Source organism: Vidua macroura, chromosome 39, assembly GCF_024509145.1.
Source record: "Vidua macroura isolate BioBank_ID:100142 chromosome 39, ASM2450914v1, whole genome shotgun sequence".
NCBI classification, from domain to species: Eukaryota; Metazoa; Chordata; class Aves; order Passeriformes; family Viduidae; genus Vidua; species Vidua macroura.
In genome coordinates, this window is record NC_071609.1 from 633,845 (window position 1) to 657,256 (window position 23,412).

Genomic DNA, 23,412 nt, shown 5'->3' on the forward strand with positions numbered 1-23,412 from the left:
AATCCTGGTATTTTCTGTGTGTTTTAGTTCAAATCCTGGTATTTTCAGGGTGTTTTACCCCAAATCCCATGTTTCCTGGGTGTTTTATCCCAAATCCCAGGGTTTTCCCAGAGTTTCCTGGGTGTTTTACCCCAAATCTTGGTGTTTTCCCAGGATTTCCCAGGTGTTTTGTCCCAGATCCCAGGTTTTGGGGTCTCACCTCGGAGAGCTCCTCGCGGCGCAGTTTGGCCTCGAGCTCGCTGAGCTGCAGCTGCACCTCGGCCTGCAAGAAGCCGTGGATGAGGCTCAGCTTCTCCTGGATGCTCTCCTGGGGACATCGGGGACACCGTGGGGACATTGGGGACACCATGGGGACATTGGGGACACCGTGGGGACAGCAGGGACAGGCTGGGGACATGGAGGATGGAGGGGAAACAGTGGGGACACTGGGGATAGGAAGCCGTGGATGAGGCTCAGCTTGTCCTGGACGCTCTCCTGGGGACATCGGGGACATTGGGGACACCGTGGATATACTGGGGACAGTGTGGGGACATTGGGGACACCGTGGGGACAGCAGGGACAGGCTGGGGACATTGGGGATGGAGGGAACACAATGGGGACGCTGGGGACAGGAAGCCGTGGATGAGGCTCAGCTTCTCCTGGACGCTCTCCTGGGGACATTGGGGACACTGGGGACACCGTGGATATACTGGGGACAGTGTGGGGACATTGGGGACACCGTGGGGACAGCAGGGACAGGCTGGGGACGTCGGGGATGGAGGGGACACAATGGGGACATTGCAGGCAGGAAGCCGTGGAAGAGGCTCAGCTTGTCCTGGATGCTCTCCTGGGGACATTGGGGACATCGGGGACACCGTGGGGACATTGGGGACACCATGGGGACATTGGGGACACCGTGGGGACAGCAGGGACAGGCTGGGGACATTGGGGATGGAGGGAACACAATGGGGACGCTGGGGACAGGAAGCCGTGGATGAGGCTCAGCTTGTCCTGGACGCTCTCCTGGGGACATCGGGGACATTGGGGACACCGTGGATATACTGGGGACAGTGTGGGGACATTGGGGACAGGCTGGGGACAGCAGGGACAGGCTGGGGACGTTGGGGATGGAGGGGACACAATGGGGACATTGCAGGCAGGAAGCCGTGGATGAGACTCAGCTTGTCCTGGACGCTCTTCTGGGGACACTGGGGACATCGGGGACACCATGGGGACATTGGGGACATCGTGGGGACAGCAGGGACAGGCTGGGGACATTGGGGATGGAGGGAACACAGTGGAGACACTGGGGACAGGAAGCCGTGGAAGAGGCTCAGCTTGTCCTGGACGCTCTCCTGGGGACACTGGGGACATTGGGGACACCATGGGGACATTGGGGACACCGTGGGGACAGCAGGGACAGGCTGGGGACACAGGGGACAGAGGATGGAGGGGACAGCGTGGGGACATTGTGGGGCACTCCCATGGGGACAAGGTGGGGACACAGGGGGACGCTTCCTGTGGGCACACAGGGGGACACAGGGGGACACGGGGGGACACAGGGACAGCGCAGGTGACACCGGGGACATTCCGGGACTCACCTTCTCTCCCAGGTTCTCCTCATCCCGCTCCAAGTCCTGCAGCCTGGGGGGGCAGAGCCGGGGTCACCGGCGGGGGGGACACCAAGGGAGGGGACAAAGGGACACGGCGGGGTGGCTCCAGAGGGGACAGTGGCACGGATGGGCCGGGAATGGGGGAATTCCCGGGGGGAGGGGACAGGGAGGGGGCACAGGGACACCTCTGGTGCCACCGGGATGTGGGGCTGGGACCCTCGGGAATGCCGGGATTGGGAACAGGAGCTTGGGGATGGAAACCCCAGATTGGGGTCAGGACCATCAGGATTGGGGTCAGGACCTCCAGAATGGGGACAGGAACTCGGGATTGGGGTCAGGACCCCAGGATTGGGGTCAGGAACCCTGGGATTGGGTCAGGACCATCAGGATTGGGGTCACGACCTCCAGAATGGGGACAGGAACTCGGGATTGGGGTCAGGACCCCAGGATTGGGGTCAGGAACCCTGGAATGGGGCCAGGAACCCCAAGATTTGGGTCAGGACCATCAGGATTGGGGTCAGAACCCCAGGATTGGGGTCTGGACCCCGGGATTGGGATCAGAACCCCAGGATTGGGATCAGGACCATCAGGATTGGGGTCAGAACTCCAGGATTGGGGTCAGGACCCCCGGGATAGGGACAGGAACCTGGGATTGGGGTCAGAACCATCAAGATTGGGGTCAGAACCCCAGGATTGGGGTCGGGACAGGGGTCACGACCCAGGTCAGGTGGGATGGGACCCTCCAGGATGGCTCCTGTCCCCTCTGAGATGGCTCCTGTCCCCCAGGATGGCTCCTGTCCCCTCCAGGATGGCTCCTGTCCCCCAGGAGTGGCTCCTGTCCCCCCCAGGATGGCTCCTGTCCCCCAGGATGGCTCCTGTCCCCTCCAGGATGGCTCCTGTCCCCCAGGATGGCTCTTGTCCCCCAGGATGGCTCCTGTCCCCCCTGGGATGGCTCTTGTCCCCCAGGAGTGGCCCCTGTCCCCTCTGGGTTGGCTCCTGTCCCCCCCAGAATGGCTCCTGTCCCCCAGGAGTGGCTCCTGTCCCCTCCAGGATGGCTCCTGTCCCCCGGGAGTGGCTCCTGTCCCCTCCAGGATGGCTCCTGTCCCCCAGGATGGCTCCTGTCCCCTCCAGGGTGGCTCCTGTCCCCCAGGAGTGGCTCCTGTCCCCTCCAGGATGGCTCCTGTCCCCCAGGATGGCTCCTGTCCCCATGCCACCCCCCCTCTCTTGTCCCCCAGGATGGCTCCTGTCCCCATGCCACCCCCCAGCCCCCCTGTCCCCGTGTCCCATCCTGGCACCGCTCCTGTGCCACCCCCACTTCCCTTTTCCCGCAGGATCTGGGGGGTTTTGGGGGCCTCCGGGGGATTCTGGGGGGTCCCCCGGGTTTGGGGACAGCCACGGGGACCTTGGGGACAGCGCGGGCACCGCGCCGGAAGCGGGGGAGGGGTTTGGGGCCCCCTTTCCTGCCCGGGCTGGGGGGCACAGGAGGGGTTTTGGGGGGGCACAGTGACAATTCCCACCGGGATCACCCCGAAATGTGCCACCCCTCCCACCCCAAAAATCCCTGGCGTGGGGACAAAGCTGGGGGGGGGGGACCCCGGCCGGGGCCACGTGGGCACCCCAAAACTGGGGGAGGGGAGGGTTGGGGGTCCAGGGCTGGAGGGGGGGGTCCCCAAAATATGGGGGGGGGGTCACTGCAGAGGGGGGGACAGGGCACTTTTGGGGATAGGTCGGGGCACTTTTTGGGGGGTCAGGGTAATTTTGAGGGGTCCAGGGGTATCAAGGCAGTTCTGGGGGGGGGGGTCAGGGTAATTTTGAGGGGTCCAGGGGTATCAAGGCAGTTCTGGGGGGGGGGTCAGGGTAATTTTGGGGGGGTTCGGGGTTCGGGGGGGGTGTCAGGGCAGTCCTGAGGGAGTTCAGGGTAATTTTGGGGGGATCTGTCAGTGCAGGGTGATGCTGGGGTAGGGGTGACAGCCCGGTCTTGAGGGGTCAGTGCTTTTGGGGGGGGTCAGTGACAGGGCTGAGGGGGGGTCAGTGCCATTTGGGGGGGATCAGTGCCATTGGGGGGGGTCAGTGCTTTTGGGGGGGGTCAGTGCCATTGTAGGGGATCAGTGCCATTTGGGGGGGGTCAGTGACAGGGCTGAGGGATGGTCAGTGCCATTTGGGGGTGGTCAGTGCCATTTGGGGGGGGTCAGTGCCATTTGGGGGGGGTCAGTGACAGGGCTGAGGGGTGGTCAGTGCCATTTGGGGGTGGTCAGTGCCATTTGGGGGGGTCAGTGCCATTGGGGGTGGTCAGTGCCATTTGGGGGGGTCAGTGCCATTGGGGGGGGTCAGTGCCATTGGGGGGTGGTCAGTGCCATTTGGGGGGGTCAGTGCCATTGGGGGTGGTCAGTGCCATTTGGGGGGGTCACTGCCTTTGGGGGGGGTCAGTGCCATTGGGGAGGGTCAGTGCTTTTGGGGGGGGGGTCAGTGCCATTTGGGGGGGGGTCAGTGCCATTGGAGGGTGGTCACTGCCTTTGGGGGGGGGGTCAGTGCCTTTGGGGGTGTCAGTGACATGAGGGGGTGCCAATGCCAGGGCTGGTGGCCCTCAGCCCATCCCGGGGGGTGTCACTCACGGGGCTGAGGGGGGGGGTCAGTGCCATTTGGGGGGGTGACATTGCCAAGGCTGAGGGGTCTCAGCCCATCCTGGTGGCCCTCAGCCCTCCCTGAGCGGGCTCTGGGACCACCCTGAGGGGCTCTGAAGGCTGTGAGGGGCTCTAAGGGCTCTGAGGGCTGTGAGGGGCTTCAAGGTCTCTGAGAGCTGTGAGGGGCTTTAAGGTCTGTGAGAGCTGTGAGGGGCTTCAAGGTCTGTGAGAGCTGTGAGGGGCTCTGAGAGCTGTGAGGGGCTGTAAGGGCTCTGAGCTCTGAAAGCTGTGAAGACTCTGAGGGGCTTTAAGGGCTGTAAGGGGCCGTGAGAGCTGTGAGGGCTGTGAGGGGCTTTAAGGGCTCTGAGGGGCTGAAAGTTCTGAAGGCTGTGAGGGGCTCTGAAGTCTGAGAGGGGCTCTGAAAGCTGTGAGAGCTGCGACGGGCTTTAAGGGTTCTGAGGTCTGTGAGAGGCTCTGAGAGCTGTGAGGGGCTCTAAGGGGCTCTGAGCTCTGAAAGCTGCGAGGGGCTCTGCGGTCTGTGAGAAGCCCTGAGCGCTGTGAGGGGCTGTGAGAGCTGTGAAGGCTGCGAGGGGCTTTAAGGGCTCTGAGGTCTATGAGGGGCTCTGAGCTCTGAAGGCTGTGAGGGGCTGTGAAGGCTGTGAGGGGCTCTGAGGGCTCTGAGGTCTGTGAGGGGCTCTGAAAGCTGTAAGGGGTTTTAAGGGCTCTGAGGTCTGTGAGGGGCTCTGAGGGCTCTGAGGTCTGTGAGGGGCTCTGAGGTCTGTGAGGAGCTTTAAGGGCTCTGAGGTCTGTGAGGGGCTCTGAGCTCTGAGGTCTGTGAGGGGCTCTGAGGTCTGTGAGGGGCTCTGAGCTCTGAGGTCTGTGAGGGGCTCTGAGGTCTGTGAGGGGCTCTGAGGTCTGTGAAGGGCTCTGAGCGCTCTGTGAGGGGCTCTGAGAGGGGGGCCTCACTCCCGTCTCACTCCCGTCTCCCGGCCGGGACTCACCGTCGGCGCAGCTCGGCGGGCAGCGGGGCCGGCGGCAGCGGCGCGGCGCGGGCCGGCATCGGGAGCGGGGCGGGGGCCGGGCGGGGGGCGCGGGGCGGGCTCGGGGCCCGGATCGGGGCCGCGTTCGGGGCCGCGCTCGGGGCCCGGCTCGGCGGGACCGGGAGCGGCTTCGCGCGGAAACGAGCGGCGGGAGCGGGGCGGCGCCGACCACCGCGCGGGGGGAGCCGGCGCGCACCATGCTGCCGCCGCGGGGGGGGACTGAGCGCGGCGCGCCGGGCCCTGCCAAGCCGGGGGAACCGAGAGGGGAACGGGGGGGGAACCGGGGGGAACCGGAGGGGTCGGGGCGGTACCGGGAACGGCGCGGGGGGGGGGGGGGGGGGAACGGGGAGGCCTCAAGGGGGGAAACGGAGCGGTGAGGGGGGAGCGGGAGGTACCACTGAGGGAAACGGGGGGGAGGCGGGAGGTACCACTGAGGGGAGTGGGAGGTACCACTGAGGGGAGACGGGGGGGAGACGGGAGGTACCACTGGGGGGAGACGGGGGGAAAGCGACTGAGGGGAGATGGGAGATACCACTGAGGGAAATGGGGGGCAGGCGGGAAATACCACTGAGGAGAGACGAGGGGAGATGGGAGGTACCACTGAGAGAGATGGGGGGGAGGCGGGAGGTACGACTGAGGGGTGAGTGGGAGGTACCACTGAGGGGGGAGTGGGAGGTACCACTGTGGCACGGGGGGGGGGGGGTGTGGGGCGTACCACTGTAAGGCAGCGTGTGGGGGGGGAACTCAAGCGGGTTGTACCATTGAAGGGAGGCGGAATGGACTGTACCACTGGGGCGGGGGGGGGCACAGCCTCACAGGGCTGTACCATTACAGCGATGGGGGTGTCCCCGAGGCCACCCCTGGGTGCCACGCGGTGTCCCCATTGTCACCCCGGGGTGTCCCCACTGTCACACAGACCCCTCGTGTCCCAGGTCACCTTTATTGTCCCCTTGGGGACACCAACCCCCCCCCGGTGTGGCCACAGCCCCATTTTGGGGTGAAAAGGGGCAATTTTGGGTGCCAGCGCTGCTCCGGTGACGCCAAGGACAGGGACAAGGTCCCCCAAGTGTCCCCAAAAAAGAGATCGGGGGGTGCCAAGGTTCCAAATTTACCCCCCAAAAAAATCATCAGAGGGCTCCCAAAGTGTCCCTAAAAGCAGATTTGGGGGTCCCCAAAAATGGGTTGCGACCCCAAAAATGGAAGCGTCCCCCAAAAATTATTTGGGGGTTCCAAAATATCCCCAAAAATGGATTTTGGGGGTCCCAGGATTCTAAATTTAACCTCAAAAACGGATTTTGGGGGTCCCAAAATATCCCCAAAAATGGATTTTGGGGGTCCAGGATTCTAAATTTAACCCAAAAATGGATTTTGGGGTCCTAAGATTCCAAATTTAACCCCAAAAATTATTTGGGGGTCCCAAAATGTCCCCAAAAATGGATTTTGGGGGTCCTAGGATTCCAAATTTAACACCAAAAAATGGATTTTGGGGGTCCCAAAATATCCCCAAAACTGATCTGGGGACCCCAACATCCCAACCCCCCCCCCCCAAAAAAAATCCATCCTGGGGGTCCCAGATTTGGGGGTCCCGGGCAGGTAAGAGCAGGAAATAAAATAAATTAAAAGTGGGGGGGATTTTGGGGTGCCCCCCCGGGTCCCCTCAGTTCACCACGAGCGCGTTGTCCTGCACCGGGGGCCCTGTGGGGACACAAATTTGGGGTTTTTTTAGGGGATTTTTGGGGGGGTTTGGGGGGCAGGAACCCAGGGAAACCCCCCAGATCCCAAAAATTCCAGGAGGGGAGGGGGGGACCCCAAAAAACCCGGGGAGAGGCTGGATTTTGGGGGCATTTGGGGTGGTTGTGGGGGCATTTTGGGGTTGGATTTTGGAGTTGGATTTTGGGGTCATTTGGGGTAATTTTGGGGTCGTTTTGGGGTCATTTGGGGCTGGATTTTGAGGTCATTTGGGGTGGTTTTGGGGTCATTGGGGGCTGGATTTTGGGGTCATGTGGGGCTGGATTTTGGGGGCATTTGGGGGACATTTTGGGGTCACTTTGGAGTCATTTTGGGGCTGGATTTTGGGGTCACTTGGGGTGATTTTGGGGTCATTTGGGGCTGGATTTTGGGGTTATTTGGGGGGGCTGGATTTTGGGGTCATTTGGGGGTAATTTGGGGTTGGATTTTGGGATCGTTTTGGGGTCATTTGGGGCTGGATTTTGGGGTAATTTGGGATGATTTTTGGGGTCATTTGGGATGATTTTGGGGTCATTTGGGGCTGATTTTGGGGGCATTTGGGGCTGGATTTTGGGGTGATTTAGGGGTCATTTGGAGTTGGATTTTGGGGTCATTTTGGGGATGAATTTTGGGGTCATTTGGGGCTGGATTTTGGGGGCATTTGGGGTGACTTTGAGGTGATTTGGGGGTTGGATTTTGGGGGCATTTTGGGGATGGATTTTGGGTTCATTTGGGGTCATTTTGGGGTTGGATTTTGGGGTCATTTGGGGTCATTTTGGGGTTGGATTTTGGGGTCATTTGGGGTCATTTTGGGGTTGGATTTTGGGGTCATTTGTGGGCATTTGGGGTTGGATTTTGGGGTCAATTAGGGGCTGGATTTTGAGGTCATTGGGGCTGGATTTTGGGATCATTTGGGATTCTCCCACCCCCCCCCCCCCAGGTGACACCGAGCCCAAACCACCCAGGACCCCCCTCCTTTGGGGTGACCCCAGACCCCCTCAAAACCCCCCAAAATGTTCCAAAATCCCCCCAAACCCCCCCCAAAATATCCCCAAATTTCCCAAAACATCCCCAAAGTCCCCAGAATGTCCCCAAATACTCCGAAATGTCCCAAAACCTCCCCCAAATCCCCCAACACGCCCCAAAATCCCCTGAAATGTCCCAAATCCCCCCAAAACCCCCCCAAACCTTCCAAAATGTCCCAAAATCCCCCAAAACCTCCCCCCAAAATCCCTGGAAATGTCATAAAATCCCCCAAAAATCCCCTAAAATGTCCCAAAATCCCCCGAAACCTCCCCCAAAACCCCCCAAAACCTCCTCAAACCCCCCAATAATCCCCCAAAACCTCCCCCAAACCCCCCCAAAATCCCCCAAAACCTCCCCAAAATCCCCTAAAATGTCCCCAAATCCCCCCCAAACCCCCTGAAGTGTCCCAAAACCGCCCAAAATGTCCCCAAACCCCCCCCGGAACGCCCCAAAGCCGGGGCTGGCGGACCGGGGGCAGCAGCAGAGGGCGGGGCAGGAGGCGGAGCTGTCCCGGCGGAACTTTCCAGAACCGGGGCTGTCCCGGCACTGCGCGATGAAGGCGTGGAGCTGTGACACCGGCGCGTCACCCTCGGACTGGTGCTGGGGACAGGGGACAGGTGAGGCACAGGTGAGGGACAAGGGACAGGTGAGGGACAGGGACAGGTGAGGGACAGGGGACAGGTGAGGGACAGGAGCTGTGACACCGGCGCGTCACCCTCGGACTGGTGCTGGGGACAGGTGACAGGTGAGGGACAGGGGACAGGTGAGGGACAGGTGAGGGACAGGTGAGGGACAGGTGAGGGACAGGTGAGGGACAGGTGAGGGACAGGAGACAGGTGAGGGACAGGAGCTGTGACACCGGCGCGTCACCCTCGGACTGGTGCTGGGGACAGGTGACAGGTGAGGGACAGGTGAGGGACAGGTGAGGCACAGGGGACAGGTGAGGCACAGGTGAGGCACAGGTGAGGGACAGGAGCTGTGACACCGGTGCGTCACCCTCGGACTGGTGCTGGGGACAGGTGAGGGACAGGTGAGGGACAGGTGAGGGACAGGTGAGGGACAGGGACAGGTGAGGGACAGGAGCTGTGACACCAGCGTGTCACCCTTGGACTGGTGCTGGGGACACAGGACAGGTGAGGGACAGGTGAGGGACAGGTGAGGCACAGGTGAGGGACAAGGGACAGGTGAGGGACAGGTGAGGCACAGGTGAGGGACAGGGACAGGTGAGGGACAGGGACAGGTGAGGGACAGGAGCTGTGACACCGGCGTGTCACCCTTGGACTGGTGCTGGGGACAGGTGACAGGTGAGGGACAGGTGAGGGACAGGTGAGGCACAGGTGAGGCACAGGTGAGGGACAGGTGAGGGACAGGTGAGGGACAGAAGAGATAACACACACAGATGATGTCACACCCAGGTGAGATAACACACCCAGGTGAGGTCACACACACAGGTGAGGTCAACACCCAGATAACACAGAGATGATGTCACACCCAGCTGATGTCACACACACAGGTGAGATAACACACCCAGCTGATGTCACACCCAGATGACATCACACCCAGGTGACGTCACACCCAGGTGAGATAACACCCAGATAACACAAAGATAACGTCACACCCAGGTGAGATAACACACCCAGGTGAGATAACACCCAGATAACACAAAGATAACGTCACACCCAGGTGATGTCACACTCAGATGACGTCACACCCAGGTGATGTCACACTCAGATGACGTCACACGCAGGCGACATCACACCCAGGTGATGCCACACCCAGGTGATGTCACACCCAGGTGACGTCACACCCAGGTGAGGTGCCACCTGTCCTGCTCACCTTGATGGTGTCGTAGGAGCCGGTGATGAGGGCGATGAAGAGGCTGAGCACCATGTAGATGAAGAGCGCGCTGAAGGAGTACAGGTACACCTGGCTGAAGAGCCACACCAGCGCCCCGCTGGGCCGCAGCGCCGCGAAGGTGGCAAACATGTCATCGCCATTGACCAGCGAGAAGAGACACTCGGACACCATGGACAGCGAGCGGAACTGGGGACGGGACACCTGTGTCACCTGTGTGTCACCTGTGTAACACCTGTGTGTCACCTGTAACCCCTGTGTGTCACCTGTGTCACCTGTAACACCTGTGTCACCCCGTGTCATCGCCATTGACCAGCGAGAAGAGACACTCGGACACCATGGACAGCGAGCGGAACTGGGGACGGGACACCTGTGTCACCTGGGGGTCACCTGTGTGTCACCTGTGTCACCTGTGTGTCACCTGTGTGACACCTGTGTCACCTGTGTGTCACCTGTGTCACCTGTGTGTCACCTGTGTGTCACCTGTGTCACCTGTGTGTCACCTGTGTGACACCTGTGTCACCTGTAACCCCTGTGTGTCACCTGTGTCACCTGCGTGTCACCTGTGTCACCTGTAACCCCTGTGTCACCTGTGTCATCGCCATTGACCAGCGAGAAGAGACACTCGGACACCATGGACAGCGAGCGGAACTGGGGACACGACACCTGTGTCACCTGTGTGACACCTGTGTGTCACCTGTGTCACCTGTAAGCCCTGTGTCACCCCGTGTCATCGCCATTGACCAGCGAGAAGAGACACTCGGACACCATGGACAGCGAGCGGAACTGGGGACGGGACACCTGTGTCACCTGTGTGTCACCTGTGTCACCTGTGTCACCTGTGTGTCACCTGTGTGTCACCTGTGTCACCTGTAACCCCTGTGTCACCTGTGTCATCGCCATTGACCAGCGAGAAGAGACACTCGGACACCATGGACAGCGAGCGGAACTGGGGACGGGACACCTGTGTCACCTGTGTGTCACCTGTGTGTCACCTGTGTGTCACCTGTGTGACACCTGTGTGTCACCTGTGTGTCACCTGTGTCACCTGTGTCACCTGAGGATCACCTGTGTCCCCTGTCACACCTGTGTCACACCTGTGTCTCCGGTCACACCTGTCTCACCTGCATGTCATCCATGGATTTAGGGAGGCATCGAACCCCAAAACTGAAATTTGGGAATCTCCCACCCGCAAAACCCAAAATTTGGGAATCCCCCACCCCAAAATTGGGATTTGGGGCCGCCCAGACCCACCCTGACGTGGTGCGGGCCCAGCACAGAGATTTGGGAATCCCCAACCCCAAAACCAGGACTGGAGAACATCCCGAACCCCAAAACTGAAATTCGGGAATCTCCCACCCTGAACCCAAAATTTGGGAATCTCTCAACCCCAAAACTGAAATTTGGGAATCTCCCACCCCCAAACCCAAAATTTGGAAGAAACCAAATCCCCTAAAATGGAACTTGGGACTCTCCCAGCCCCAAAACCCAGAATTTCGGAAGGAACCCAACCCCAAAACCCAAAAACCCAAAAAGGATTTGAGAACATCCCAACCCCCAAACCTGAAATTCAGGAATCTCCCAACCCCCAAAACCCAAAATTTGGGAATCCCCGAACCCCAAAGTTGGGGTTTGGGGCCGCCCAGACCCACCTTGACGTGGTGCGGGCCCAGCACGATCCAGCCGCAGAAGCAATAGCCCAGGTAGATCACGGCCACGCAGCAGCAGAAGCGCATCACGCTGGGGAGCGCCACGCGCAGCGTCACGATCAGGATCTGGGGCCAAAAACGGGGAAATCGGGAAAAAACGGGCGTTATCCACGAGTGGGAAGGGAAAAAACGGGGATTTGGGGTGGGAAAATGGGGATTTGGGACAGGAAAATGGGGATTTGGGACGGGAAAATGGGGATTTGGGACAGGAAAATGGGGATTTGGGACGGGGGAAAACGGGGATTTGGGGTGGGAAAATGGGGATTTGGGGCAGGAAAATGGGATTTTCCACGTGTGGGGAGCGCATCACGTTGGGGAGCACCACGCGCAGCGTCACGATCAGGATCTGGGGCCAAAAACGGGGGAAATCGGGAAAAACGGAAATTATCCACAAGTGGGGAGGGGAAAATGGGGATTTGGGACGGGGAGAAACGGGGATTTGGGGCAGGAAAATGGGGATTTGGGGTGGGAAAATGGGGATTTGGAACAGGAAAATGGGATTATCCACGTGTGGGGAGCGCATCACGCTGGGGAGCGCCACGCGCAGCGTCACGATCAGGATCTGGGGCCAAAAACGGGGAGGAATCGGGAAAAACGGGCGTTATCCACGAGTGGGGAGGGAAAAAACGGGGATTTGGGGTGGGGAAAACGGGGATTTGGGGTGGGAAAATGGGGATTTGGGATGGGAAAATGGGGATTTGGGGTGGGAAAATAGGGATTTGGGACAGGAAAATGGGGATTTGGGACAGGAAAATGGGATTATCCACGTGTGGGGAGCGCATCACGTTGGGGAGCGCCACGCGCAGCGTCACGGTCAGGATCTGGGGCCAAAAACGGGGAAATCGGGAAAAACGGAAATTATCCACGAGTGGGGAGGGAAAAAACGGGGATTTGGGGTGGGAAAATGGGGATTTGGGGTGGGAAAATGGGGATTTGGGGTGGGAAAATGGGGATTTGGAACAGGAAAATGGGGATTTGGGGTGGGAAAATGTCCCTGTCGCTCACGTTGTACTTCTGGAAGAAGATCAGGTACAGGATGACCCCGACCTTGCGACGTCCCTGTCCCTGTCCCCCCGGGCTGTCCCCTGTCCCTGTCACTGTCCCTGTCCCCACCGGGCTGTCCCCTGTCCCCAGGTGACACAGGTGACACAGGTGTCACTCACGTTGTACTTCTGGAAGGTCAGGTACAGGATGACCCCGACCTTGCGACGTCCCTGTCACTGTCCCTGTCCCCCTGGGATGTCCCGTCCCTGTCCCTGTCACTGTCCCGCCGGGCTGTGCCCTGTCCCTGTCCCCAGGTGACACAGGTGACACAGGTGTCACTCACGTTGTACTTCTGGAAGAAGGTCAGGTAGCGGATGACCCCGACCTTGTGATGTCCCTGTCCCTGTCCCTGTCCCTGTCCCTGTCCCTGTCCCCCCAGGCTGTCCCGTCCCCAGGTGACACAGGTGACACAGGTGACGCAGGTGTCACTCACGTTGTACTTCTGGAAGAAGGTCAGGTAGCGGATGACCCCGACCCACACGAGCAGCGTCGACGTCCCCAGCAGGATGCTGCACACGTCGTACCCCGAGAAGTTCTGCGGGGACACGGGGACAGTGCCACCAGCGTGTCCCCAGGCCCGTGTCCCCCCGGGGGCGGTGACAGCGCCCCCCTGCCATCGTCCCCAGGGTGGCAGCGTCCCTGCCAGGGGTGACCTTGGCCTCGATGCCGATCTTGAGCACGGTGCCCAGCACGGTGAGGAGGTCGCTGGTGACCAGCAGCAGGTACCAGCCATTGAGGAACTCCAGCCGGTCCGACAGCGACACGGCCAGGCCGCGGCGACGGCGCAGGAACCGGCTGAACTCCTGCGGGACGTTGTCACCGTCAGTGTCACCGTCAGTGTCATTGTCACTGTCACTGTCAGTGTCACTGTCAGCTCACAGGAACCGGCTGAACTCCTGCGGGACGTGGTCATTGTCACTGTCACTGTCATTGTCACTGTCAGTGTCAGTGTCACTGTCACTGTCAGCTCACAGGAACCGGCTGAACTCCTGCGGGACATTGTCACCGTCAGTGTCACCGTCAGTGTCATTGTCACTGTCACTGTCATTGTCACTGTCACTGTCACTGTCATTGTCAGTGTCAGTGTCAGTGTCACTGTCACTGTCAGCTCACAGGAACCGGCTGAACTCCTGCGGGATGTTGTCACCGTCAGTGTCACCGTCATTGTCACTGTCACTGTCACTGTCATTGTCAGTGTCAGTGTCAGTGTCACTGTCACTGTCAGCTCACAGGAACCGGCTGAACTCCTGCGGGACGTGGTCATTGTCACCGTCACTGTCATTGTCACTGTCACTGTCAGCTCACAGGACCTGGCTGGATTCCCACGGGGACGCAGGGACACCGGGATTGTCACCTCGCTGGGGTGGCACCACCTCCCCCCACCCACATCCCACCCTTCCCAGCACGTCCCACCATCCACATCCAACCCCATCCCATCCCCCAAACCCCATAAATCCCCCAAATGCCCCCAAATCCTATAAATCCCATCCCCCAAACCCCAAAATCCCCCAAACCCCATCAATCCCATCCCCCAAAGCCCCCCAAAACCCCCAAATCCCATCAATCCCATCCCCCAAACCCCCCAAACCCCATAAATCCCATCCCCCAAAGCCCCCCAAAATCTCCAAATCCCCCAAACCCCATCAATCCCATCCCCCAAACCCCCCTAAATCCCCCAAACCTTCAAACCCCATCAATCTCATTCTCCAAATCCCCCAAACCCCATAAATCCCATCCCCCAAAGCCCCCCAAAATCCCCAAATCCCCCAAATCCCATCAATCCCATCCCCCAAACCCCCCTAAATCCCCCAAACCTTCAAACCCCATCAATCTCATTCTCCAAATCCCCCAAACCCATAAATCCCAAACCCCAAAGCCCCCCAAAATCCCCAAATCCCCCAAATCCCATCAATCCCATCCCCCAAACCCCCCAAATCCCCCAAATCCCATCAACCTCATCCCCCAAATCCCCCTAAATCCCCCAAATCCCTCAAACCCCATCAATCTCATTCCCCAAAACCCCCCAAATCCCATCAATCCCATCCCCCAAACCCCAAAACTCCCCCAAATCCCCTTAAATCCCCCCAAAGCCCCCCAAAGCCCCCCAAGCCCCCGACCCTCTGCAGGAGGAGCCCGCGGGCGATGGAGCGGGCGCAGAGCACCAGGGACAGCGAGCACACGGCTGTCACCAGCACGTCGAAGGACAGGCGCAGCGAGTTGTCACCTGCGGGGACACCCGGCCGTCACTGCCACCTCCCCCGAGGGGGGCGGGGGACACCTCGGGGACAGGGGACCCTCCCAGGGCACAGGTGGCATCCCAGGGCCTGTTGTCACCTCGCAGGGACAGGTGCGCGCTGTCACCTCTGCCGGGCGTGGCAGGGTGGTGGCACTCCCACAGCCTGTTGTCACCTGTTGTCACCTCTGATGGCGTGGCAGGGTGGTGGCACTGCCAGGGACACCCCCACGGCCCACTGCCACCCATTGTCACCTGTTGTCACCCACTGTCACCTCTTCCAGGTGTGGCAGGGTGGTGGCACTGCCAGGGACACTCCCACAGCCTGTTGTCACCTGTTGTCACCTCTGATGGCGTGGCAGGGTGGTGGCACTGCCAGGGACACCCCCACGGCCCACTGCCACCCATTGTCACCTGTTGTCACCTCTTCCGGGCGTGGCAGGGTGGTGGCACTGCCAGGGACACCCCCACGGCCCGTTGTCACCCATTGTCACCTGTTGTCACCTCTTCCGGGCGTGGCAGGGTGGTGGCACTGCCAGGGACACCCCCACAGCCCATTGTCACCTGTTGTCACCCATTGTCACCCGCTGTCACCTCTTCCGGGCGTGGCAGGGTGGTGGCACTGCCAGGGACACCCCCACAGCCCATTGTCACCCGTTGTCACCCGCTGTCACCTGTTGTCACCTGCTGTCACCTCTACTGGGTGTGGCAGGGTAGTGGCACTGCCAGGGACACCCCCACAGCCCGTTGTCACCCATTGTCACCCGCTGTCACCTCTGCCGGGCATGGCAGGGTGGTGGCACTCCCAGGGACACCCCCACGGCCCATTGTCACCATTGTCACCCGCTGTCACCGCTGTCACCTGTGCCGGGCAGCGAGGGGTGGTGGCACTCCCGGATGGCCGCGTGCGTGTCCAGGCGGATCCGCACTCGCCCGCTGTGGGCGCTGTTGTCAAACGTGACCTGGGGACACGGGGGTGGCACCGTCACTGCCGTTGTCACTGCCATTGTCACTGTCGTTGTCACTGTCACTGTCATTTTCATTTCACTGTTATTGTCACTGTCACTGTCATTGTCACTATCATTGTCATTATCACTGTCATTTTCACTGTCATTGTCACTATCATTGTCACTGTCACTATGTCACTGTCATTGTCACTGTCACTGTCATTTTCATTTCCCTGTTATTGTCACTGTCACTGTCATTTTCACTGCCACTGTGTCACTGTCATTGTCACTGTCAATGTCATTGTCACTGTCATTTTCACTTCACTGTCATTGTCACCGTCATTGTCATTGTCACTGTTGTCACTGTCAATGTCACTGTCACTATCAATGTCACTGTCAATGTCACTGTCACTTTCACTGTCGTTGTCACTGTTATTGTCATTGTCACTGTCATTGTCGCTGTCACTGTGTCACTGTGTCACTGTCACTGTCATTATTGTTGTCACTGTCACTGTTACTGTCATTGTCACTGTCACTGTGTCACTGCCACTGTCACTGTGTCACTGTCACTGTCATTGTGTCACTGTCACTGTCACTATCACTGTCACTGTCACTGTGTCACTGTCATGGTCACTGTCACTGTGTCACTGTGTCACTGTCACTGTCATGGTCACTGTCATTGTGTCACTGTCATTGTGTCACTGTCACTGTCACTATCACTGTCACTGTCACTGTGTCACTGTCATGGTCACTGTCATTGTGTCACTGTCATTGTGTCACTGTCACTTTCACTGTCACAACAGTCACTGGCTGTCCCCAAGGCCCGCAGAGGGACAGAGGGACAGATGAGGGACAGAGGGACACTCCGGAGGGACACGAGAGGGGACATGAGTGGGACACGAGTGGGACACCAGGAGGGACATGAGGGACACGAAAGGGACACGAGAGGATACAAGAAGGACACCCAGGGGACACTCGGGGGACACTTGGGGGACACCCAGGGGATGCTCAGGGGTCACTTGGGGACACTTGGGAACACCTGGGGGACACTTGGGGACACTCAGGGGACACTTCGGGGGACACCCAGGGGATACTGGGGACACTTGGGGGACACTCAGAGAACGCTCAGGGGTCACTTGGGGACACTCTGGGGTATCTGGGGACACTCGGGTCATTTGGGGACACTCGGGGGACACTTGGGGACACTCAAAGGACAATTGGGGACACTGGGGTATCTGGGGACACTCTGGGGTCATTGGGGGACACTTTGGGGGACACTTGGGGGACACTTGGGGACACTTGGGGACACTTGGGGGACACTTGGGGACACTCAAAGGACAATTGGGGACACTCTGGGGTATCTGGGAACACTCAGGGGACACTTGGGGGACACCCAGGGGACACTCAGGGGACACTTGGGGACACTCAGGGGACGCTCAGGAGTCACTTGGGGACATTCTGGGGTATCTGGGGACACTCAGGGGTCATTTGGGGACACTCGGGCGACACTTGGGGACACTCAAAGGACAATTGGGGACACTGGGGTATCTGGGGACACTCTGGGGTCATTGGGGGACACTTTGGGGGACACTTGGGGGACACTTGGGGACACTTGGGGGACACTTGGGGACACTCAAAGGACAATTGGGGACACTCTGGGGTATCTGGGAACACTCAGGGGACACTTGGGGGACACTCAGGGGACTCTCAGGGGACACTGTAGGATATTTGGGGACACTGAGGGGACACTTGGGGACACTCAGGGGACAATTGGGGACACTCTGGGGTATCTGGGGACACTCAGGGGTCATTTGGGGACACTTTGGGGGACACTTGGGGGACACTTGGGGACACTTGGGGACACTTGGGGGACACTTGGGGACACTTGGGGACACCCACGGTGACACTGAAGGTGTAGCAGTCGGGGATCTCGTGGTTCAGCAGCGTTTGGATGTTGATGGCCTTGAGCTGGAACTCCACGGTGACATTGATCAGCCTGAGGGGACAAAAAACACCCCGGGAGGCCCCAAAATCTCCAAAAAAAGGAAAAATTCCACCTCAAAATCCCCAAAAAAATCATTGGAAAAGGGGAAAATTCCGCCCCGAAATGCCCAGAAAAAACAAAAGGAAAGGGGAAAAAAAATCCACCCCAAAATCGCCAAAGAAAGCCAGAAGTTTCCAAAACCCCAAAATAAAGGAAAAATTCCACCTCAAAAACACAAAAAAAAAGGAAAAAAAAAAAATAAAAAGGGAAAATTCTGCCCAAAAATGCCCAAAAAAACAACAGGGAAGGGAAAAAATCCACCCCAAAATCGCAAAAAAAGAAAAACCCAGTGAGTTCCCAAAGTACCAAAAACGCACCTGGAAAAGGAAAAATTCCACCCCAAAATCCCCCAGAAATGAAAATTCCACCCCAAAATCCCCAAAAAACAACGGGAAAAGGAAAAGTTCCGCCCCAAAACCCCCAAAAAAATCTGTGGGGATGGAAAATTCCACCTGGAATCGAAAAAAAAAAATACCCGGAGTTCCCAAACTCCCCCAAAAAAACCTAGAAAAGGAAAAATCCTGCCCCAAAATCCCAAAAAAAACACGGGAATGGGAAAATTGAGCCCCAAAATCCCAAAAAAATCACAGGAAAGGGAAAATTTGTCCACAAAATGCCCCCCAAAAAATCCTGGGAAAGGGAAAATTGAGCCCCAAAATCCCAAAAAACAGAGGAATGGGAAAACTGAGCCCCAAAATCCCCAAAAAAATCCTGCGAATGGGAAAATTGAGCCCCAAAATCCCAGAGAGGGATTTGGGGAAAGGGAGCACAAATCCCGCCCGGGGATTTTCGGGACGGGAAACGCCCCCGGGTGGGATTTAGGGGGATTTTGGGGTTTTTGGGATTTACCTGTGGAACTGGAGGGTGAAGTTGCCGTCGGTGCCGTCCAGCGCCGGCGGCCGGGGGTCCCCGGGGTGCACCCCCAGGCACTCTGTGGGGTCGGGATTGGGGTCAGGGAGTGCCCAAAGCCCCTGGGGCTTCCCAAATCCCGAATCCCAAATGTGCCCGGAGCATTCGGAACGCTCCAGATCCCAAACCGTAAATTCAACCCCAAATCCCAACCCCAAAGCTCAACCCCAAAGCCAAAACCACAAACCCAAAACCCCAAACCAGCCCCAACTCCCAAACCCCAAATCCCATATCCAACCCCAAACCCCAAATCCAACCCCAATCTCAAAAACCCCAAACCTCAAATCCCAAACCCCAAACCACAAACCCAACCCCAACTCCCAAACACCAACCCCAACACCCAAATCCCAAACCCCAAATCCAAACCCCAACCCCAAACCCCAAAACCCAAATCCATCCCCAAAACCCAAATCCCAAACCCCAAATCCCAACCCAAATCCCAAACCCTAACCCCAAATCCCAAATCCCAACCCCCAAATCCCAACCCCCAAATCCCTAACCCCAAATCCCCACCCCAACTCCCAAATCCCAACCCCAAAACCCCAAACCCAGGCTCAACTCCCAACTCCCAAACCCCAAATCCCAACCCAAATCCCAAACCCTAACCCCAAAACCCAAATCCCAAACCCCAAAACCCAAATCCCAACTCCCAAATCCAACCCCAAACCCCAAATCCCAAATCCCAACCCAAACCCCAAATCCCAACTCCCAAATCCCAACTCCCACACCCCAAACCCCAAGCCCAAGCCCAGCCCCACCGGTGACCACGCTGGGGTCGATGTCGAAGGTGTCGTTGCCGGGGTCGATGTCCCCCCTGCGGAAGAAGCGCTGGCACAGCCGGAGCCCGGTGCCACCCCCGGTGCCACCCCCGGTGCCACCGTAGGCGTAGCGGCCCAGGGTCTCGTTGGGGACAGCCAGGTACTGCGGGGACAGGGACACGGGGCTGGAGGTGGCACCTTGATGACCCCAAATACCTCCATGACCCTAAAACATCTCCAGGACCCCAAACCACCCCATGACCCTAAAACATCCCCATGACCCCAAAACGTGGTGGCCAAGGGTCCTGTTGGGGACAGCCAGGTACTGCGGGGACACGGACACGGGGCTGGAGGTGGCACTGGGGCACCTCGGTGTCCCCAAATCACCTCAGTGTCCCCAGTCACCTCCATAGCCCTGAGGACCTCCATGTCCCCAAACCACCACCGTGTCCCCAACTCCTACGATGTCCCCAACCCTTCCTGGTGTCCCCAACCCCTCCTGGTGTCCTCAGCCACCCCAGTGTCCCCAACCCCTCCTGGTGTCCCCAGCCCCTCCTGGTGTCCCCGTGCCACCTTCTCGAGGACAAAGGCCAGGTGCTCCAGAAGGTCCCAATGTCCCCAACTCCCCCGATGTCCCCAACCCCTCCTGGTGTCCCCAACCCCTGCCGGTGTCCCCGTGCCACCTTCTCGAGGACAAAGGCCAGGTGCTCCAGAAGGTCCCAATGTCCCCAACCCTACTGATGTCCCCAACCCCTCCCGGTGTCCCCATGCCACCTTCTCGAGGACGAAGTCCAGGTGCTCCAGGAGGTCCCCGCGGGTGTAGATGGCGCGGGTGTCATCGGCGCCGTCCTCGTAGCCCTTGAGGAACAGGTGCTTGAAGGCCACCGTGTTGTCCTCCTTGAAGGCCACCACCAGCTGGTTGCTGAGCCCGAACAGGATCAGCTGGGGACAAAGGCCACCACCTCTGTCACCACCTGTCCCATCACGGTGACACTGCTGCGTTTTGTCCCAAAATAGTGTCACGTCACACTTGGGGACAAAGGCCACCATGGTCAGGGTCTGTCCCGCCCTGGTGCCACCACCGTGTTTCACCCCAAAACGGTGTCACCTCATGCCTGGAGACAAAGGCCACCGCTGCCATCAGCCCCTGTCCCACCACGGTGACGCTGCCGTGCTTTGTCCCAGGACGCTCCAGTGTCCCTTTCAAAGTGTCCCCATGTCCCTGTGCCCCCTCCCTGCTGTCCCTACACCTCTTCCCCAATGTCCCCGTGTCCCCTCCGCGCTGTCCCAGCCCCCCGTGCCCACTGTCCCCATTGTCCCCGTGTCCCTGTGCCCCCTCCCTGCTGCCATCCCCACTGATGTCCCCAAATCCCCGTGTCCTCTCCCCAGTGTCCCCAGGTCCCCGTGCCTCCTCCTGGTGTCCCCTCATCTCTGTGCCCCTCCCTGGTGTCCCCAAGTCCCCGTGCTCTATCCCCACTGTCCCCGCCTGCTGTCCCCATGTCCCCGCCTGCTGTCCCCATGTCCCCGCTCGCTGTCCCCTCTGTCCCTGCTGGCTGTCCCCTCTGTCCCCACCCACCATCCCCACTGTCCCCATGTCCCCGCTCACTGTCCCCGCTGTCCCCACCCGCCATCCCCATGTCCCCGCTCGCCATCCCCACAGTCCCCACGTCCCCGCTCACTGTCCCCGCTCGCCATCCCCACTGTCCCCGCCCGCCATCCCCGCTGTCCTCACTGTCGGTCCCCAAATCCCCACTCACCGTCCCCTCTGTCCTTGCTCGCTGTCCCCTCTGTCCCCGCTTGCCATCCCGTCCCCATGTCCCCGCTGGCTGTCCCCACTCGCTGTCCCCGCCTGCCATCCCCTCTCACTGTCCCCGCTGTCCCCATGTTCCCGCTGTCCCTGCCCGCCATCCCCACTGTCCCCACTCGCTGTGCCCGCCGTCCCCGCGGTGTCACCTGCACGGTGACAAGGACGATCTTGGCGAGCTGCAGCGCGAGCTTCACGGGCCGCCTGCCGCGGGCCCGGTACTTGTCGCAGGGGCTCATGAAGAAATACTTGAGGCGGCGCCGCAGCTCCTCCTCCTCCTCCTCCTCCTCTTCCTCCTCCTGCCCCGGTGCCGGCGCCGCCTCGGCCGTGCCGTACCCGGGGCCGCGGCTCAGCAGCCGCTCGGTCTCTGGGGACACCCGCCGGTGTCACCTCGGCCCGGTGTCCCCCCTGCCCGGTGCCACCCCTCTGCCCCGGTGTCCCCTGTCCCCGTTAAAGGCTCCGGTCCGGATTCCCTGTCCCCGGTGTCACCGCTGTCCCCGTGTCCCCCTCCCGCCGCCCCGGTGTCCCCTCTGCTCGCGGCCCCGCCGGCCCGGTGCACAGCGTCCCCTGTCCCCGTTATACCCGCGGGCGGGTCTTTGGTGTCCCCTCGCCCCGCCCGGATCCCGGGAATCCCGAACCCGTGTCCCGACATCTCCCGTTCCCGTCTTGTCCCGTTCCCATTCCCACTCCCTGACCCCATTGCCATGCCCGGTTCCCATTCCTGGTCCCAGTCCCGTTCCCGCTCCCTGTGCCCGTTCCCTGTCCCCAATCCCTGTCCCCATTCCCGTTCCCTGTCCCCAATCCCTGTCCCCATTCCCATTCCCTGTCCCCATTCCCTGTCCATGTCCCCATTCCCTGTCCCCATTCCCTGTCCCCATTCCCTGTCCATGTCCCCATTCCCTGTCCCCATTCCCGTTCCCTGTCCCCATTCCCATTCCCAGTCCCCATTCCCGCTCCCTGTCCCCATTCCCTGTCCCCATTCCCATTCCCTGTCCCCATTCCCGTTCCCTGTCCCCATTCCCGTTCCCTGTCTCCATTCCCTGTCCCCATTCCCTGTCCCTGTCCCCATTCCCGTTCCCTGTCCCCATTCCCGTTCCCTGTCCCCATTCCCTGTCTCCATTCCCTGTCCCCATTCCCGTTCCCTGTCTCCATTCCCGTTCCCTGTCCCCATTCCCTGTCCCCATTCCCGTTCCCTGTCCCCATTCCCTGTCCCTGTCCCCATTCCCTGTCCCTGTCCCCATTCCCGTTCCCTGTCCCCATTCCCATTCCCAGTCCCCATTCCCTGTCCCCATTCCCACTCCCTGTCTCCATTCCCTGTCCCCATTCCCGTTCCCTGTCCCCATTCCCTGTCCCTGTCCCCATTCCCTGTCCCTGTCCCCATTCCCGTTCCCTGTCCCCATTCCCATTCCCTGTCTCCATTCCCTGTCCCCGTTCCCTGTCTCCTCTCACCGGACGCCGCCGCCATCGCTCCGGCCCCGCCCCGGCCCTCACGTGACCCTGCAGGCGCCGCGCTGCTGCCGCCCACCAATCCCAGCGCGCGATCGCTCCCGGATTTGCATGGCCCCGCCCCTGGGCTTGGCCCCGCCCCTGGGCGTGGCTGCGGCCGCCTCCGGGCGCGGTTTCCTCCCAGTTCCCTCCCAGTGCTCCCAGTAAGAGCGCGACTGGCAGGGAAAGCGCTCCCAGCCCCTGCCCGCTGCTCTCAGCATCGCTGCCGCTGCTCTCCCGATCGCTCCCAGTGCTCCCAGCATCGCTCCCAGTGCTCCCAGGGCTTCCGGCTTTGGGCTGTCGGCACCGCCCGGGCCGGGCTGGGAGCGGAGGGGAGCGCGAGGAAGAGGAGGGACAGAGGAGGAGGAGGAGGGAGAGGAGGAGGAGCAGGAAGAGAAAGAGGAGCGGGAGGAAGAGGGGGGACAGAGGAGGAGGAAAAGGAAAGGGAAAGAGAGGAGTGGGAGGAAGAGGAGGAGCGGGAAGAGGAGGAGGGAGAGAAGGAGGAGCAGGAGCAGGAAGAGGAGCGGGAGGAAGAGGGGGGACAGAGGAGAAGGAGGAGGGAGAGAAGGAGGAGTAAGAAGAGGAAGAGGAGCGGGAGGAAGAAGAGCGACAGAGGAG

At 60.1% G+C, this 23,412-nt stretch overlaps 2 protein-coding genes across 3 annotated transcripts in view; both read right to left on the minus strand.

Annotated features, from left to right (window-relative positions):
• Nucleotides 1–5,283, minus strand: part of DNMT1 (DNA methyltransferase 1) — a 29,795-nt gene extending 24,512 nt beyond the window's left edge. Inside the window, exons 1-3 of one of the 2 annotated variants that reach the window (XM_054002295.1) lie at nt 5,215–5,283; nt 1,581–1,623; nt 200–262 (exon numbers count right to left, since the gene is read on the minus strand). In XM_054002295.1, the coding sequence (XP_053858270.1) occupies nt 200–262; nt 1,581–1,623; nt 5,215–5,273 (165 nt within the window). In that variant the 5' untranslated portion in view covers nt 5,274–5,283. Of the gene's footprint in view, nt 1–199; nt 308–1,580; nt 1,624–5,214 lie in introns of both variants that reach the window. The other variant, XM_054002294.1, reaches the window with a different exon arrangement.
• A 1,627-nt stretch (nt 5,284–6,910) lies between these two features.
• Nucleotides 6,911–23,165, minus strand: MCOLN1 (mucolipin TRP cation channel 1). The gene is made up of 14 exons (XM_054002357.1): nt 22,759–23,165; nt 21,459–21,676; nt 20,280–20,447; nt 19,506–19,668; nt 18,688–18,769; nt 17,694–17,790; nt 15,710–15,809; nt 14,732–14,838; nt 13,268–13,417; nt 13,048–13,149; nt 11,514–11,636; nt 9,844–10,050; nt 8,421–8,607; nt 6,911–6,948 (listed from the first exon to the last, which is right to left on the minus strand). The coding sequence occupies exons 1-14, from the start codon at nt 22,772–22,774 to the stop codon at nt 6,911–6,913; spliced, it is 1,758 nt and encodes a 585-aa protein (XP_053858332.1). The 5' UTR covers nt 22,775–23,165.
• Between the last annotated feature and the right edge of the window lie 247 nt (nt 23,166–23,412).

Excerpts from the sequence above, each read along its gene's own strand:
- MCOLN1 (XM_054002357.1), bottom strand. Across the intron at positions 15,810-17,693 it reads GCTACACCTTCAGTGTCACC|GTCACGTTTGACAACAGCGC; the intron begins GTGGGTGTCCCC and ends CCGTGTCCCCAG. Across the intron at positions 13,150-13,267 it reads AGATCGGCATCGAGGCCAAG|AACTTCTCGGGGTACGACGT; the intron begins GTCACCCCTGGC and ends GTGTCCCCGCAG.